General features: G+C 41.3%; 1 protein-coding gene across 1 annotated transcript in view; it reads right to left on the bottom strand.

Annotated features, from left to right (window-relative positions):
* The window catches only part of LOC137345670 (class I histocompatibility antigen, F10 alpha chain-like), a 220,060-nt gene that overhangs the window by 20,129 nt on the left and 181,410 nt on the right, over positions 1-18,521 (bottom strand). Inside the window, exon 2 of the mRNA XM_068008933.1 lies at positions 3,217-3,477. Coding sequence (XP_067865034.1) covers positions 3,217-3,477 — 261 coding nt within the window. The remainder of the gene's footprint in view (positions 1-3,216; positions 3,478-18,521) is intronic.

Raw genomic sequence — 18,521 nt, 5'->3', positions numbered from 1 at the left:
TGCTCCGGTTTCCTCCCACCGCCAAAGACTTACAGGTGGATAGGTAAATTGGCCATTGTAAATTGCCCCTAGTGTAGGTAGGTGGTAGGGAATATGGGATTACTGTAGGGTCAGTATAAGTGGGTGGTTCTTGGTCAGCACAGACTCGGTGGGCTGAAGGGTCTATTTCGGTGCTGTATCTCTAAATAAATAAAAAAATAAATAAAAGGAATGTTCGATACAAAAAGACAGGCATAACTAGGACCCATGTGGGTACCCATCGCAACATCTTTTACTTGAAGGAAGTGAGTGGAGTTGAAGGAGAAGTTGTTCAATGTGAGAACCAGTTCAGCCAGGTGGAGGAAGGTAGTGGTGGATGGGGACTGGTCGGGCCTCTGTTCAAGGAAGAAGCGGAGAGCCCTCAAACCATCCTGGTGGGGGATGGAGGTGTAGAGAGATTGGACGTTCAGGGTGAAGAGGAGGCGGTTGGGGCCAGGAAACTGGAAATTGTCAAAATGACGTGGGGCATCAGAAGAGTCACGGATGTAGGTGGGAAGAGACTGGACTAGCGGAGAAAAGATAGAGTCAAGATAGGAAGAAATTAGTTCAGTGATGCAGGAGCAGGCTGACACAATGGGTCTGCCGGGTCAGTCCCGTTTGTGGATTTTGGGAAGGAGGTAGAAGCGGGCTGTCCGGGGTTGTGGGACTATGAGGTTTGAAGCTGTAGAGGGAAGATCTTCAGAGGAAATGAGGTCAGTGACAGTCCTGTGGACTGTAGCTTGATGTTGGGTGGTGGGGTCCTGGTCCAGGGGAAGGTAGGAAGAAGTGTCTGAGAGTTGGTGCTGAGCCTCTGCAAGGTAGAGGTCGGTACGTCAGACAACTTCAGCACCACCCTTGTCTGCAGGTTTGATCGCAATGTTGGGGTTAGACCTGAGAGAACGGAGTGCAGCAAATTCAGAAGGGAACAGTGAGTGAGTGAGGGGGGCAGAGAAATTAAGACGGCCGATGTCTCACCAACAATTCTCAATGAAAATATCAAGAGTGGGTAAGAGGCCAGGGGGAGGGGTCCAGGTAGAGGGGGAATGATGGAGGCAGGTGAATGGGTCTGCTGGATGGGAGGAGAACTCCTGGTCAAAGAAGTGAGAACGGAGGCGAAGGCGATGGAAGAAGAGCTCAAAGTCATGCCCAGCGAGAAATTAATCAAGGTGGTGGTGTTAGGGGATAAAACTGAGTCATCTGCTAAGTAGAGATCATACAGCGTCAGAGAGGGGGAGATCAGAGGGTATAGTGAATACACGGCAAGGGTTCAGATCAGAAAGGGTGGGGTCAGAGGGAAGTGAAGCGGAAGGAGGATCTGGAGGGGCATTAGTCCCCATCAGCTGCTGGAGCTTGCGTTCCTTAACACCTGAAAGGAAGAAAAAAAGTTTTTTGTTAATGCGTCGGATAAGATGAAAGATGAAATGAAACTGCGGAGTAGAACAGCTTTGAGATAAAGTGAGGCGGTGCTGCTGGAGAGAGAGGTCCAGTGTGTGCATATGGCGGCGCATAGCACTGAGTGTGGATCTCAGGATGCGGCAAGAGTAGCAGTCCGAGGAACGTTGTATTTCTCGGAGATACCTGTGATCCTGGGTGGATTCAAAACATGATGGGTGAAACTGCAGTTGGGATCCACGTGGAATAAGTCTGAGCTGGAGACAGTCACTGAGGAAGGAGATGTGGCTGTGAAAACGAGTTTTGGTAGATACCTTATCAAACACCAGGAGGGAAATAGAAAGCAATGAAGGTGAACAAGGTAAAAGAGAGAAACGAAAACCCCGTCGGAGAGAAGAGCAGAACTTCTTCAAGGTAGGCATTCTTGGAAGAGACGTGGCAGTGAATTAAACACTAAAATAAAAGCAAAATACTGCAGATGCTGGAAATCAAAACAAGAAATGCTGGAAATAATCAGCAGCTCTGATGAGAGAGATACAGCACTGAATCAGGCCGTTCAGCCCACTGAGTCTGTGCTGACCAACAACCCCCCATTTATCCTAATCCTACATTATTCCCTACCACATCCCCACAATCTTGCACCCGGGGTGGCGCAGTGGCTAGCACTGCAGCCTCACAGCTCCAGTGACCTGGGTTCAGTTCTGGGTACTATCTCTGCGAAGTTTGCAAGTTCTCCCTGTGACCGCTTGGGTTTCTGCCAGGTGCTCAGGTATCCTCCCACAGCCAAAGACTTGCAGGTTGATAGGAAAATTGACCGTTGTAAATTGCCCCTAGTGTAGGTAGGTGGTACATGAATTGTGGGGATATGGTAGGAATATGGGATTAATGTAGTATTAGTATAAATGGGTGGTTGTTGGTTGGCACAGCCCCGGTGGGCAAAGGGACCTGTTTCGGTGCTGTATCTCTCTATGACTGTGGCAGTATCTGTGGAGAGAAAGCAGAGTTAACGTTTCAGGTCAGTAACCCGTCATCCGACCTGGCAAATATTAGAAATACAAAAGGTTTTAAACCAGTAAAGTGGGGGTAGGAGAAGATATAACAAACGAGAAGGTGTAGATCGGACAAAGTCACAGAGACTAACTGACCAAGTGGTCAAGGAGCAAAGGCAAACGGTATGTTAATGGAGTGGAGAAAGACAATGCGTTCGTGCAGAGAGGGTTTTAATGGACAGAAACTGAATAGCCTGGCCCCAAGCACAAACATGAAAAAAACATTGGGTTGGCAAAGTACAAACAAACTGAAATCAAATAAACAGCCAATCACAGAGACCCCGCCCTCACACTGTCAATCAATCACAGAGCCAATCAGACCCTGGCTCCCTGAGACTCCGCCCACAGACTGTCAATCAAAAATACCCAGCCAATCAGAACCCGGTTCCAGGCGACAACGCCCTCACAGTCTGTCCAACATACACAGCCAATCACAATCCAGCTACCAGAGACTCCGCCCTCACAGACTGTCAATCAAACAAATATAGCCACTCAGAACACGGCTCCCAGAGACTTAGCCCTCATAGACTGTCAATCAAACACACAACACCCAATCAGAACACGGCTCATTGAGAACCCGCCCTCTGATATGTCAATCACACAGCCACAGCCAATCACAGCCCGAATCACTGGATCCCCCCCTCAATCCCGATCCACCCCTCCCCCATTCCTGGCTCTTTTCCCGATCCCGCTCTGTGCCGCCCTTCCTGCCCCCATTCCCGGCTCGGATCCCCAGGTGAAGATGCTGAGGACTCACCGCCCGACTGGTTGCTCCGCTTCCTGTTGTTGTCAATATTAACCTTGTCGATCTTCTCCGCTCCCCGCGCGACTTCCGTGTTCCTCCGGTAAAATTCAGCATCGGCCGCCAGCTCCATCACCCGGTGTCGAGGTTCAATGGTCTTCATCCAACTGTCATAATAATTCAGCTCCTTATCATCCAGGTAACCGACAGCAACAAACTGAGGGAAATCCGACACACCAGATACTGAGGTATAAAAATACCGGTACCAGTGGGAGGCTGAAAGAGGGAAAAGGATCAAACTCTGTAAATAAACACAACACAACACAGAGCCCCTGTAAATAAACACAACACAGAGCCCCTGTAAATAAACACAACACAGAGTCCCTGTAAATAAACATAACACAACACAGAGCCCCTGTAAATAAACACAACACAGAGCCCCTGTAAATAAACACAACACAGAGTCCCTGTAAATAAACATAACACAACACAGAGCCCCTGTAAATAAACACAACACAGAGCCCCTGTAAATAAACACAACACAGAGTCCCTGTAAATAAACATAACACAACACAGAGTCCCTGTAAAGAAACACAACACAGAGCCCCTGTAAATAAACACAACACAGAGTCCCTGTAAATAAACACAACACAACACAAAGTCCCTGTAAAGAAACACAACACAACACAGAGTCCCTGTAAATAAACACAACACAGAGTCCCTGTAAATAAACACAACACAACACAGAGCCCCTGTAAATAAACACAACACAACACAGAGCCCCTGTAAATAAACACAACACAGAGTCCCTGTAAATAAACACAACACAACACAGAGTCCCTGTAAATAAACACAACACAGAGTCCCTGTAAATAAACACAACACAACACAGAGTCCCTGTAAATAAACACAACACAGAGTCCCTGTAAATAAACACAACACAACACAGAGCCCCTGTAAATAAACACAACACAACACAGAGCCCCTGTAAATAAACACAACACAACACAGAGTCCCTGTAAATAAACACAACACAACACAGAGCCCCTGTAAATAAACACAACACAACACAGAGTCCCTGTAAATAAACACAACACAACACAGAGTCCCTGTAAATAAACACAACACAGAGTCCCTGTAAATAAACACAACACAACACAGAGTCCCTGTAAATAAACACAACACAGAGTCCCTGTAAATAAACACAACACAACACAGAGCCCCTGTAAATAAACACAACACAACACAGAGCCCCTGTAAATAAACACAACACAGAGTCCCTGTAAATAAACACAACACAACACAGAGCCCCTGTAAATAAACACAACACAACACAGAGTCCCTGTAAATAAACACAACACAACACAGAGCCCCTGTAAATAAACACAACACAACACAGAGCCCCTGTAAATAAACACAACACAACACAGAGTCCCTGTAAATAAACACAACACAACACAGAGCCCCTGTAAATAAACACAACACAACACAGAGTCCCTGTAAATAAACACAACACAGAGTCCCTGTAAATAAACACAACACAGAGTCCCTGTAAATAAACACAACACAACACAGAGACCCTGTAAATAAACACAACACAACACAGAGCTCCTGTAAATAAACACAACACAACACAGAGTCCCTGTAAAGAAACACAACACAGAGCCCCTGTAAATAAACACAACACAACACAGAGCCCCTGTAAATAAACACAACACAGAGTCCCTGTAAATAAACACAACACAACACAGAGCCCCTGTAAATAAACACAACACAGAGTCCCTGTAAATAAACACAACACAACACAGAGCCCCTGTAAATAAACACAACACAACACAGAGCCCCTGTAAATAAACACAACACAACACAGAGTCCCTGTAAAGAAACACAACACAGAGCCCCTGTAAATAAACACAACACAACACAGAGCCCCTGTAAATAAACACAACACAGAGTCCCTGTAAATAAACACAACACAGAGTCTCTGTAAATAAACACAACACAGAGCCCCTGTAAATAAACACAACACAGAGTCCCTGTAAATAAACACAACAGAGTCCCTGTAAATAAACACAACACAACACAGAGTCCCTGTAAATAAACATAACACAGAGTCCCTGTAAATAAACACAACAGAGTCCCTGTAAATAAACACAACACAGAGTCCCTGTAAATAAACACAACACAGAGCCCCTGTAAATAAACACAACACAGAGTCCCTGTAAATAAACACAACAGAGTCCCTGTAAATAAACACAACACAACACAGAGTCCCTGTAAATAAACATAACACAGAGTCCCTGTAAATAAACACAACAGAGTCCCTGTAAATAAACACAACACAACACAGAGTCCCTGTAAATAAACATAACACAGAGTCCCTGTAAATAAACACAACAGAGTCCCTGTAAATAAACACAACACAACACAGAGTCCCTGTAAATAAACACAACACAGAGTCCCTGTAAATAAACACAACAGAGTCCCTGTAAATAAACACAACACAACACAGAGGCCCTGTAAATAAACACAACACAGAGTCCCTGTAAATAAACAAAACACAACACAGAGGCCCTGTAAATAAACACAACACAGAGTCGCTGTAAATAAACACAACACAGAGTCCCTGTAAATAAACAAAACACAACACAGAGGCCCTGTAAATAAACACAACACAGAGTCGCTGTAAATAAACACAACACAGAGTCCCTGTAAATAAACACAACACAGAGTCCCTGTAAATAAACACAACACAGAGTCTCTGTAAATAAACACAACACAGAGTCCCTGTAAATAAACACAACACAGAGTCCCTGTAAATAAACCCTAACACAACAGAGTCCCTGTAAATAAACACAGCACAACACAGAGTCCCTGTAAATAAACACAACACAGAGTCCCTGTAAATAAACACAACACAGCACAGAGTCCCTGTAAATAAACACAACACAGAGTCCCTGTAAATAAACCCTAACACAACAGAGTCCCTGTAAATAAACACAGCACAACACAGAGTCCCTGTAAATAAACACAACACAGAGTCCCTGTAAATAAACACAACACAGAGTCCCTGTAAATAAACCCTAACACAGAGTCCCTGTAAATCAACACAACACAGAGTCCCTGTAAATAAACACAACACAGAGTCCCTGTAAATAAACACAACACAACACAGAGTCCCTGTAAATAAACACAACACAGAGTCCCTGTAAATCAACACAACACAGAGTCCCTGTAAATAAACACAACACAGAGTCCCTGTAAATAAACACAAAACAACACAGAGTCCCTGTAAATAAACACAACACAGAGTCCCTGTAAATAAACACAACACAACACAGAGTTCCTGTAAATAAACACAACACAACACAGAGCCCCTGTAAATAAACACAACACAGAGTCCCTGTAAATAAACACAACACAACACAGAGCCCCTGTAAATAAACACAACACAACACAGAGTCCCTGTAAAGAAACACAACACAACACAGAGTCCCTGTAAATAAACACAACACAGAGTCCCTGTAAATAAACACAACACAACACAGAGCCCCTGTAAATAAACACAACACAACACAGAGCCCCTGTAAATAAACACAACACAGAGTCCCTGTAAATAAACACAACACAACACAGAGTCCCTGTAAATAAACACAACACAGAGTCCCTGTAAATAAACACAACACAGAGTCCCTGTAAATAAACACAACACAACACAGAGCCCCTGTAAATAAACACAACACAACACAGAGCCCCTGTAAATAAACACAACACAACACAGAGTCCCTGTAAAGAAACACAACTCAGAGCCCCTGTAAATAAACACAACACAACACAGAGCCCCTGTAAATAAACACAACACAGAGTCCCTGTAAATAAACACAACACAACACGGAGCCCCTGTAAATAAACACAACACAGAGTCCCTGTAAATAAACACAACACAACACAGAGCCCCTGTAAATAAACACAACACAACACAGAGCCCCTGTAAATAAACACAACACAACACAGAGTCCCTGTAAAGAAACACAACACAGAGCCCCTGTAAATAAACACAACACAACACAGAGCCCCTGTAAATAAACACAACACAGAGTCCCTGTAAATAAACACAACACAGAGTCTCTGTAAATAAACACAACACAGAGCCCCTGTAAATAAACACAACACAGAGTCCCTGTAAATAAACACAACAGAGTCCCTGTAAATAAACACAACACAACACAGAGTCCCTGTAAATAAACATAACACAGAGTCCCTGTAAATAAACACAACAGAGTCCCTGTAAATAAACACAACACAGAGTCCCTGTAAATAAACACAACACAGAGCCCCTGTAAATAAACACAACACAGAGTCCCTGTAAATAAACACAACAGAGTCCCTGTAAATAAACACAACACAACACAGAGTCCCTGTAAATAAACATAACACAGAGTCCCTGTAAATAAACACAACAGAGTCCCTGTAAATAAACACAACACAACACAGAGTCCCTGTAAATAAACATAACACAGAGTCCCTGTAAATAAACACAACAGAGTCCCTGTAAATAAACACAACACAACACAGAGTCCCTGTAAATAAACACAACACAGAGTCCCTGTAAATAAACACAACAGAGTCCCTGTAAATAAACACAACACAACACAGAGGCCCTGTAAATAAACACAACACAGAGTCCCTGTAAATAAACAAAACACAACACAGAGGCCCTGTAAATAAACACAACACAGAGTCGCTGTAAATAAACACAACACAGAGTCCCTGTAAATAAACAAAACACAACACAGAGTCCCTGTAAATCAACACAACACAGAGTCCCTGTAAATAAACACAACACAGAGTCCCTGTAAATAAACACAACACAGAGTCCCTGTAAATCAACACAACACAGAGTCCCTGTAAATAAACACAACACAGAGTCCCTGTAAATAAACACAACACAGAGTCCCTGTAAATAAACACAACACAGAGTCCCTGTAAATAAACACAACACAGAGTCCCTGTAAATCAACACAACACAGAGTCCCTGTAAATAAACACAACACAGAGTCCCTGTAAATAAACACAACACAGAGTCCCTGTAAATAAACACAACACAGAGTCTCTGTAAATAAACACAACACAGAGTCCCTGTAAATAAACACAACACAGAGTCCCTGTAAATAAACCCTAACACAACAGAGTCCCTGTAAATAAACACAGCACAACACAGAGTCCCTGTAAATAAACACAACACAGAGTCCCTGTAAATAAACACAACACAGAGTCCCTGTAAATAAACCCTAACACAGAGTCCCTGTAAATCAACACAACACAGAGTCCCTGTAAATAAACACAACACAGAGTCCCTGTAAATAAACCCTAACACAACAGAGTCCCTGTAAATAAACACAGCACAACACAGAGTCCCTGTAAATAAACACAACACAGAGTCCCTGTAAATAAACACAACACAGCACAGAGTCCCTGTAAATAAACACAACACAGAGTCCCTGTAAATAAACCCTAACACAACAGAGTCCCTGTAAATAAACACAGCACAACACAGAGTCCCTGTAAATAAACACAACACAGAGTCCCTGTAAATAAACACAACATAGAGTCCCTGTAAATAAACCCTAACACAGAGTCCCTGTAAATCAACACAACACAGAGTCCCTGTAAATAAACACAACACAGAGTCCCTGTAAATAAACACAACACAACACAGAGTCCCTGTAAATAAACACAACACAGAGTCCCTGTAAATCAACACAACACAGAGTCCCTGTAAATAAACACAACACAGAGTCCCTGTAAATAAACACAAAACAACACAGAGTCCCTGTAAATAAACACAACACAGAGTCCCTGTAAATAAACACAACACAACACAGAGTTCCTGTAAATAAACACAACACAACACAGAGCCCCTGTAAATAAACACAACACAGAGTCCCTGTAAATAAACACAACACAACACAGAGCCCCTGTAAATAAACACAACACAACACAGAGTCCCTGTAAAGAAACACAACACAACACAGAGTCCCTGTAAATAAACACAACACAGAGTCCCTGTAAATAAACACAACACAACACAGAGCCCCTGTAAATAAACACAACACAACACAGAGCCCCTGTAAATAAACACAACACAGAGTCCCTGTAAATAAACACAACACAACACAGAGTCCCTGTAAATAAACACAACACAGAGTCCCTGTAAATAAACACAACACAGAGTCCCTGTAAATAAACACAACACAACACAGAGCCCCTGTAAAGAAACACAACACAACACAGAGCCCCTGTAAATAAACACAACACAACAGAGTCCCTGTAAAGAAACACAACACAGAGCCCCTGTAAATAAACACAACACAACACAGAGCCCCTGTAAATAAACACAACACAGAGTCCCTGTAAATAAACACAACACAACACGGAGCCCCTGTAAATAAACACAACACAGAGTCCCTGTAAATAAACACAACACAACACAGAGCCCCTGTAAATAAACACAACACAACACAGAGCCCCTGTAAATAAACACAACACAACACAGAGTCCCTGTAAAGAAACACAACACAGAGCCCCTGTAAATAAACACAACACAACACAGAGCCCCTGTAAATAAACACAACACAGAGTCCCTGTAAATAAACACAACACAGAGTCTCTGTAAATAAACACAACACAGAGCCCCTGTAAATAAACACAACACAGAGTCCCTGTAAATAAACACAACAGAGTCCCTGTAAATAAACACAACACAACACAGAGTCCCTGTAAATAAACATAACACAGAGTCCCTGTAAATAAACACAACAGAGTCCCTGTAAATAAACACAACACAGAGTCCCTGTAAATAAACACAACACAGAGCCCCTGTAAATAAACACAACACAGAGTCCCTGTAAATAAACACAACAGAGTCCCTGTAAATAAACACAACACAACACAGAGTCCCTGTAAATAAACATAACACAGAGTCCCTGTAAATAAACACAACAGAGTCCCTGTAAATAAACACAACACAACACAGAGTCCCTGTAAATAAACATAACACAGAGTCCCTGTAAATAAACACAACAGAGTCCCTGTAAATAAACACAACACAACACAGAGTCCCTGTAAATAAACACAACACAGAGTCCCTGTAAATAAACACAACAGAGTCCCTGTAAATAAACACAACACAACACAGAGGCCCTGTAAATAAACACAACACAGAGTCCCTGTAAATAAACAAAACACAACACAGAGGCCCTGTAAATAAACACAACACAGAGTCGCTGTAAATAAACACAACACAGAGTCCCTGTAAATAAACAAAACACAACACAGAGTCCCTGTAAATCAACACAACACAGAGTCCCTGTAAATAAACACAACACAGAGTCCCTGTAAATAAACACAACACAGAGTCCCTGTAAATCAACACAACACAGAGTCCCTGTAAATAAACACAACACAGAGTCCCTGTAAATAAACACAACACAGAGTCCCTGTAAATAAACACAACACAGAGTCCCTGTAAATAAACACAACACAGAGTCCCTGTAAATAAACACAACACAGAGTCCCTGTAAATAAACACAACACAGAGTCCCTGTAAATAAACACAACACAGAGTCCCTGTAAATAAACACAACACAGAGTCCCTGTAAATAAACACAACACAGAGTCCCTGTAAATAAACCCTAACACAACAGAGTCCCTGTAAATAAACACAGCACAACACAGAGTCCCTGTAAATAAACACAACACAGAGTCCCTGTAAATAAACACAACACAGAGTCCCTGTAAATAAACCCTAACACAGAGTCCCTGTAAATCAACACAACACAGAGTCCCTGTAAATAAACACAACACAGAGTCCCTGTAAATAAACACAACACAGAGTCCCTGTAAATAAACACAACACAACACAGAGCCCCTGTAAATAAACACAACACAACACAGAGCCCCTGTAACTAAACACAACACAACACAGAGTCCCTGTAAATAAACACAACACAGAGTCCCTGTAAATCAACACAACACAGAGTCCCTGTAAATAAACACAACACAGAGTCCCTGTAAATAAACACAAAACAACACAGAGTCCCTGTAAATAAACACAACACAGAGTCCCTGTAAATAAACACAACACAACACAGAGTCCCTGTAAATAAACACAACACAACACAGAGTCCCTGTAAATAAACACAACACAGAGTCCCTGTAAATAAACACAACACAACACAGAGCCCCTGTAAATAAACACAACACAACACAGAGTCCCTGTAAAGAAACACAACACAGAGCCCCTGTAAATAAACACAACACAACACAGAGCCCCTGTAAATAAACACAACACAGAGTCCCTGTAAATAAACACAACACAGAGTCTCTGTAAATAAACACAACACAAAGCCCCTGTAAATAAACACAACACAGAGTCCCTGTAAATAAACACAACAGAGTCCCTGTAAATAAACACAACACAACACAGAGTCCCTGTAAATAAACATAACACAGAGTCCCTGTAAATAAACACAACAGAGTCCCTGTAAATAAACACAACACAGAGTCCCTGTAAATAAACACAACACAGAGCCCCTGTAAATAAACACAACACAGAGTCCCTGTAAATAAACACAACAGAGTCCCTGTAAATAAACACAACACAACACAGAGTCCCTGTAAATAAACATAACACAGAGTCCCTGTAAATAAACACAACAGAGTCCCTGTAAATAAACACAACACAACACAGAGTCCCTGTAAATAAACATAACACAGAGTCCCTGTAAATAAACACAACAGAGTCCCTGTAAATAAACACAACACAACACAGAGTCCCTGTAAATAAACACAACACAGAGTCCCTGTAAATAAACACAACAGAGTCCCTGTAAATAAACACAACACAACACAGAGGCCCTGTAAATAAACACAACACAGAGTCCCTGTAAATAAACAAAACACAACACAGAGGCCCTGTAAATAAACACAACACAGAGTCGCTGTAAATAAACACAACACAGAGTCCCTGTAAATAAACAAAACACAACACAGAGTCCCTGTAAATCAACACAACACAGAGTCCCTGTAAATAAACACAACACAGAGTCCCTGTAAATAAACACAACACAGAGTCCCTGTAAATCAACACAACACAGAGTCCCTGTAAATAAACACAACACAGAGTCCCTGTAAATAAACACAACACAGAGTCCCTGTAAATAAACACAACACAGAGTCCCTGTAAATAAACACAACACAGAGTCCCTGTAAATAAACACAACACAGAGTCCCTGTAAATAAACACAACACAGAGTCCCTGTAAATAAACACAACACAGAGTCCCTGTAAATCAACACAACACAGAGTCCCTGTAAATAAACACAACACAGAGTCCCTGTAAATAAACACAACACAGAGTCCCTGTAAATAAACACAACACAGAGTCTCTGTAAATAAACACAACACAGAGTCCCTGTAAATAAACACAACACAGAGTCCCTGTAAATAAACCCTAACACAACAGAGTCCCTGTAAATAAACACAGCACAACACAGAGTCCCTGTAAATAAACACAACACAGAGTCCCTGTAAATAAACACAACACAGAGTCCCTGTAAATAAACCCTAACACAGAGTCCCTGTAAATCAACACAACACAGAGTCCCTGTAAATAAACACAACACAGAGTCCCTGTAAATAAACACAACACAGAGTCCCTGTAAATAAACACAACACAACACAGAGCCCCTGTAAATAAACACAACACAACACAGAGCCCCTGTAAATAAACACAACACAACACAGAGTCCCTGTAAATAAACACAACACAGAGTCCCTGTAAATCAACACAACACAGAGTCCCTGTAAATAAACACAACACAGAGTCCCTGTAAATAAACACAAAACAACACAGAGTCCCTGTAAATAAACACAACACAGAGTCCCTGTAAATAAACACAACACAACACAGAGTCCCTGTAAATAAACACAACACAACACAGAGTCCCTGTAAATAAACACAACACAGAGTCCCTGTAAATAAACACAACACAACACAGAGTCCCTGTAAATAAACACAACACAGAGTCCCTGTAAATAAACACAACACAACACAGAGCCCCTGTAAATAAACACAACACAACACAGAGCCCCTGTAAATAAACACAACACAACACAGAGTCCCTGTAAAGAAACACAACACAGAGCCCCTGTAAATAAACACAACACAACACAGAGCCCCTGTAAATAAACACAACACAGAGTCCCTGTAAATAAACACAACACAACACAGAGCCCCTGTAAATAAACACAACACAGAGTCCCTGTAAATAAACACAACACAACACAGAGCCCCTGTAAATAAACACAACACAACACAGAGCCCCTGTAAATAAACACAACACAACACAGAGTCCCTGTAAAGAAACACAACACAGAGCCCCTGTAAATAAACACAACACAACACAGAGCCCCTGTAAATAAACACAACACAGAGTCCCTGTAAATAAACACAACACAGAGTCTCTGTAAATAAACACAACACAGAGCCCCTGTAAATAAACACAACACAGAGTCCCTGTAAATAAACACAACAGAGTCCCTGTAAATAAACACAACACAACACAGAGTCCCTGTAAATAAACATAACACAGAGTCCCTGTAAATAAACACAACAGAGTCCCTGTAAATAAACACAACACAGAGTCCCTGTAAATAAACACAACACAGAGCCCCTGTAAATAAACACAACACAGAGTCCCTGTAAATAAACACAACAGAGTCCCTGTAAATAAACACAAGACAACACAGAGTCCCTGTAAATAAACATAACACAGAGTCCCTGTAAATAAACACAACAGAGTCCCTGTAAATAAACACAACACAACACAGAGTCCCTGTAAATAAACATAACACAGAGTCCCTGTAAATAAACACAACAGAGTCCCTGTAAATAAACACAACACAACACAGAGTCCCTGTAAATAAACACAACACAGAGTCCCTGTAAATAAACACAACAGAGTCCCTGTAAATAAACACAACACAACACAGAGGCCCTGTAAATAAACACAACACAGAGTCCCTGTAAATAAACAAAACACAACACAGAGGCCCTGTAAATAAACACAACACAGAGTCGCTGTAAATAAACACAACACAGAGTCCCTGTAAATAAACAAAACACAACACAGAGTCCCTGTAAATCAACACAACACAGAGTCCCTGTAAATAAACACAACACAGAGTCCCTGTAAATAAACACAACACAGAGTCCCTGTAAATAAACACAACACAGAGTCCCTGTAAATAAACACAACACAGAGTCCCTGTAAATCAACACAACACAGAGTCCCTGTAAATAAACACAACACAGAGTCCCTGTAAATAAACACAACACAGAGTCCCTGTAAATAAACACAACACAGAGTCCCTGTAAATCAACACAACAGAGTCCCTGTAAATAAACACAACACAGAGTCCCTGTAAATAAACACAACACAGAGTCCCTGTAAATAAACACAACACAGAGTCCCTGTAAATAAACACAACACAGAGTCCCTGTAAATCAACACAACACAGAGTCCCTGTAAATAAACACAACACAGAGTCCCTGTAAATAAACACAACACAGAGTCTCTGTAAATAAACACAACACAGAGTCCCTGTAAATAAACACAACAGAGTCCCTGTAAATAAACCCTAACACAACAGAGTCCCTGTAAATAAACACAGCACAACACAGAGTCCCTGTAAATAAACACAACACAGAGTCCCTGTAAATAAACACAACACAGCACAGAGTCCCTGTAAATAAACACAACACAGAGTCCCTGTAAATAAACCCTAACACAACAGAGTCCCTGTAAATAAACACAGCACAACACAGAGTCCCTGTAAATAAACACAACACAGAGTCCCTGTAAATAAACACAACACAGAGTCCCTGTAAATAAACCCTAACACAGAGTCCCTGTAAATCAACACAACACAGAGTCCCTGTAAATAAACACAACACAGAGTCCCTGTAAATAAACACAACACAGAGTCCCTGTAAATAAACACAACACAACACAGAGCCCCTGTAAATAAACACAACACAACACAGAGCCCCTGTAAATAAACACAACACAACACAGAGTCCCTGTAAATAAACACAACACAGAGTCCCTGTAAATCAACACAACACAGAGTCCCTGTAAATAAACACAACACAGAGTCCCTGTAAATAAACACAAAACAACACAGAGTCCCTGTAAATAAACACAACACAGAGTCCCTGTAAATAAACACAACACAACACAGAGTCCCTGTAAATAAACACAACACAACACAGAGCCCCTGTAAATAAACACAACACAGAGTCCCTGTAAATAAACACAACACAACACAGAGCCCCTGTAAATAAACACAACACAACACAGAGCCCCTGTAAATAAACACAACACAACACAGAGTCCCTGTAAATAAACACAACACAGAGTCCCTGTAAATCAACACAACACAGAGTCCCTGTAAATAAACACAACACAGAGTCCCTGTAAATAAACACAAAACAACACAGAGTCCCTGTAAATAAACACAACACAGAGTCCCTGTAAATAAACACAACACAACACAGAGCCCCTGTAAATAAACACAACACAGAGTCCCTGTAAATAAACACAACACAACACAGAGCCCCTGTAAATAAACACAACACAACCCAGAGTCCCTGTAAAGAAACACAACACAACACAGAGTCCCTGTAAATAAACACAACACAGAGTCCCTGTAAATAAACACAACACAACACAGAGCCCCTGTAAATAAACACAACACAACACAGAGCCCCTGTAAATAAACACAACACAGAGTCCCTGTAAATAAACACAACACAACACAGAGTCCCTGTAAATAAACACAACACAGAGTCCCTGTAAATAAACACAACACAACACAGAGTCCCTGTAAATAAACACAACACAGAGTCCCTGTAAATAAACACAACACAACACAGAGCCCCTGTAAATAAACACAACACAACACAGAGCCCCTGTAAATAAACACAACACAACACAGAGTCCCTGTAAAGAAACACAACACAGAGCCCCTGTAAATAAACACAACACAACACAGAGCCCCTGTAAATAAACACAACACAGAGTCCCTGTAAATAAACACAACACAACACAGAGCCCCTGTAAATAAACACAACACAGAGTCCCTGTAAATAAACACAACACAACACAGAGCCCCTGTAAATAAACACAACACAACACAGAGCCCCTGTAAATAAACACAACACAACACAGAGTCCCTGTAAAGAAACACAACACAGAGCCCCTGTAAATAAACACAACACAACACAGAGCCCCTGTAAATAAACACAACACAGAGTCCCTGTAAATAAACACAACACAGAGTCTCTGTAAATAAACACAACACAGAGCCCCTGTAAATAAACACAACACAGAGTCCCTGTAAATAAACACAACAGAGTCCCTGTAAATAAACACAACACAACACAGAGTCCCTGTAAATAAACATAACACAGAGTCCCTGTAAATAAACACAACAGAGTCCCTGTAAATAAACACAACACAGAGTCCCTGTAAATAAACACAACACAGAGCCCCTGTAAATAAACACAACACAGAGTCCCTGTAAATAAACACAACAGAGTCCCTGTAAATAAACACAACACAACACAGAGTCCCTGTAAATAAACATAACACAGAGTCCCTGTAAATAAACACAACAGAGTCCCTGTAAATAAACACAACACAACACAGAGTCCCTGTAAATAAACATAACACAGAGTCCCTGTAAATAAACACAACAGAGTCCCTGTAAATAAACACAACACAACACAGAGTCCCTGTAAATAAACACAACACAGAGTCCCTGTAAATAAACACAACAGAGTCCCTTTAAATAAACACAACACAACACAGAGGCCCTGTAAATAAACACAACACAGAGTCCCAGTAAATAAACAATACACAACACAGAGGCCCTGTAAATAAACACAACACAGAGTCGCTGTAAATAAACACAACACAGAGTCCCTGTAAATAAACAAAACACAACACAGAGGCCCTGTAAATAAACACAACACAGAGTCGCTGTAAATAAACACAACACAGAGTCCCTGTAAATAAACACAACACAGAGTCCCTGTAAATAAACACAACACAGAGTCTCTGTAAATAAACACAACACAGAGTCCCTGTAAATAAACCCTAACACAACAGAGTCCCTGTAAATAAACACAGCACAACACAGAGTCCCTGTAAATAAACACAACACAGAGTCCCTGTAAATAAACACAACACAGCACAGAGTCCCTGTAAATAAACACAACACAGAGTCCCTGTAAATAAACCCTAACACAACAGAGTCCCTGTAAATAAACACAGCACAACACAGAGTCCCTGTAAATAAACACAACACAGAGTCCCTGTAAATAAACACAACACAGAGTCCCTGTAAATAAACCCTAACACAGAGTCCCTGTAAATCAACACAACACAGAGTCCCTGTAAATAAACACAACACAGAGTCCCTGTAAATAAACACAACACAGAGTCCCTGTAAATAAACACAACACAACACAGAGCCCCTGTAAATAAACACAACACAACACAGAGCCCCTGTAAATAAACACAACACAACACAGAGTCCCTGTAAATAAACAAAACACAACACAGAGCCCCTGTAAATAAACCCCAACACAACACAGACTCCCTGTAAGTAAACCCCAACACAACACAGAGCCCCTGTAAATAATGACCAACACAACACAAAACAGAGCCCCTGTAAATAAACCCCAAAACAACACAACACAGAGTCCCTGTAAATAAACACAACACAACACAGAGCCCCTGTAAATAAACACAACACAACACAGAGTCCCTGTAAATAAACACAACTGAGTCCCTGTAAATAAACACAACACAACACAGAGTCCCTGTAAATAAACATAACACAGAGTCCCTGTAAATAAACACAACAGAGTCCCTGTAAATAAACACAACACAACACAGAGTCCCTGTAAATAAACACAACACAGAGTCCCTGTAAATAAACACAACAGAGTCCCTGTAAATAAACACAACACAACACAGAGGCCCTGTAAATAAACACAACACAGAGTCCCTGTAAATAAACAAAACACAACACAGAGGCCCTGTAAATAAACACAACACAGAGTCGCTGTAAATAAACACAACACAGAGTCCCTGTAAATAAACAAAACACAACACAGAGGCCCTGTAAATAAACACAACACAGAGTCGCTGTAAATAAACACAACACAGAGTCCCTGTAAATAAACA

The sequence above is a fragment of the Heterodontus francisci genome, chromosome 29 (assembly GCF_036365525.1).
Source record: "Heterodontus francisci isolate sHetFra1 chromosome 29, sHetFra1.hap1, whole genome shotgun sequence".
In the NCBI taxonomy this organism is placed as follows: Eukaryota; Metazoa; Chordata; class Chondrichthyes; order Heterodontiformes; family Heterodontidae; genus Heterodontus; species Heterodontus francisci.
Note: the sequence above shows the minus strand (reverse complement) of the source record. Positions and strands in the feature narration are given on the sequence as shown.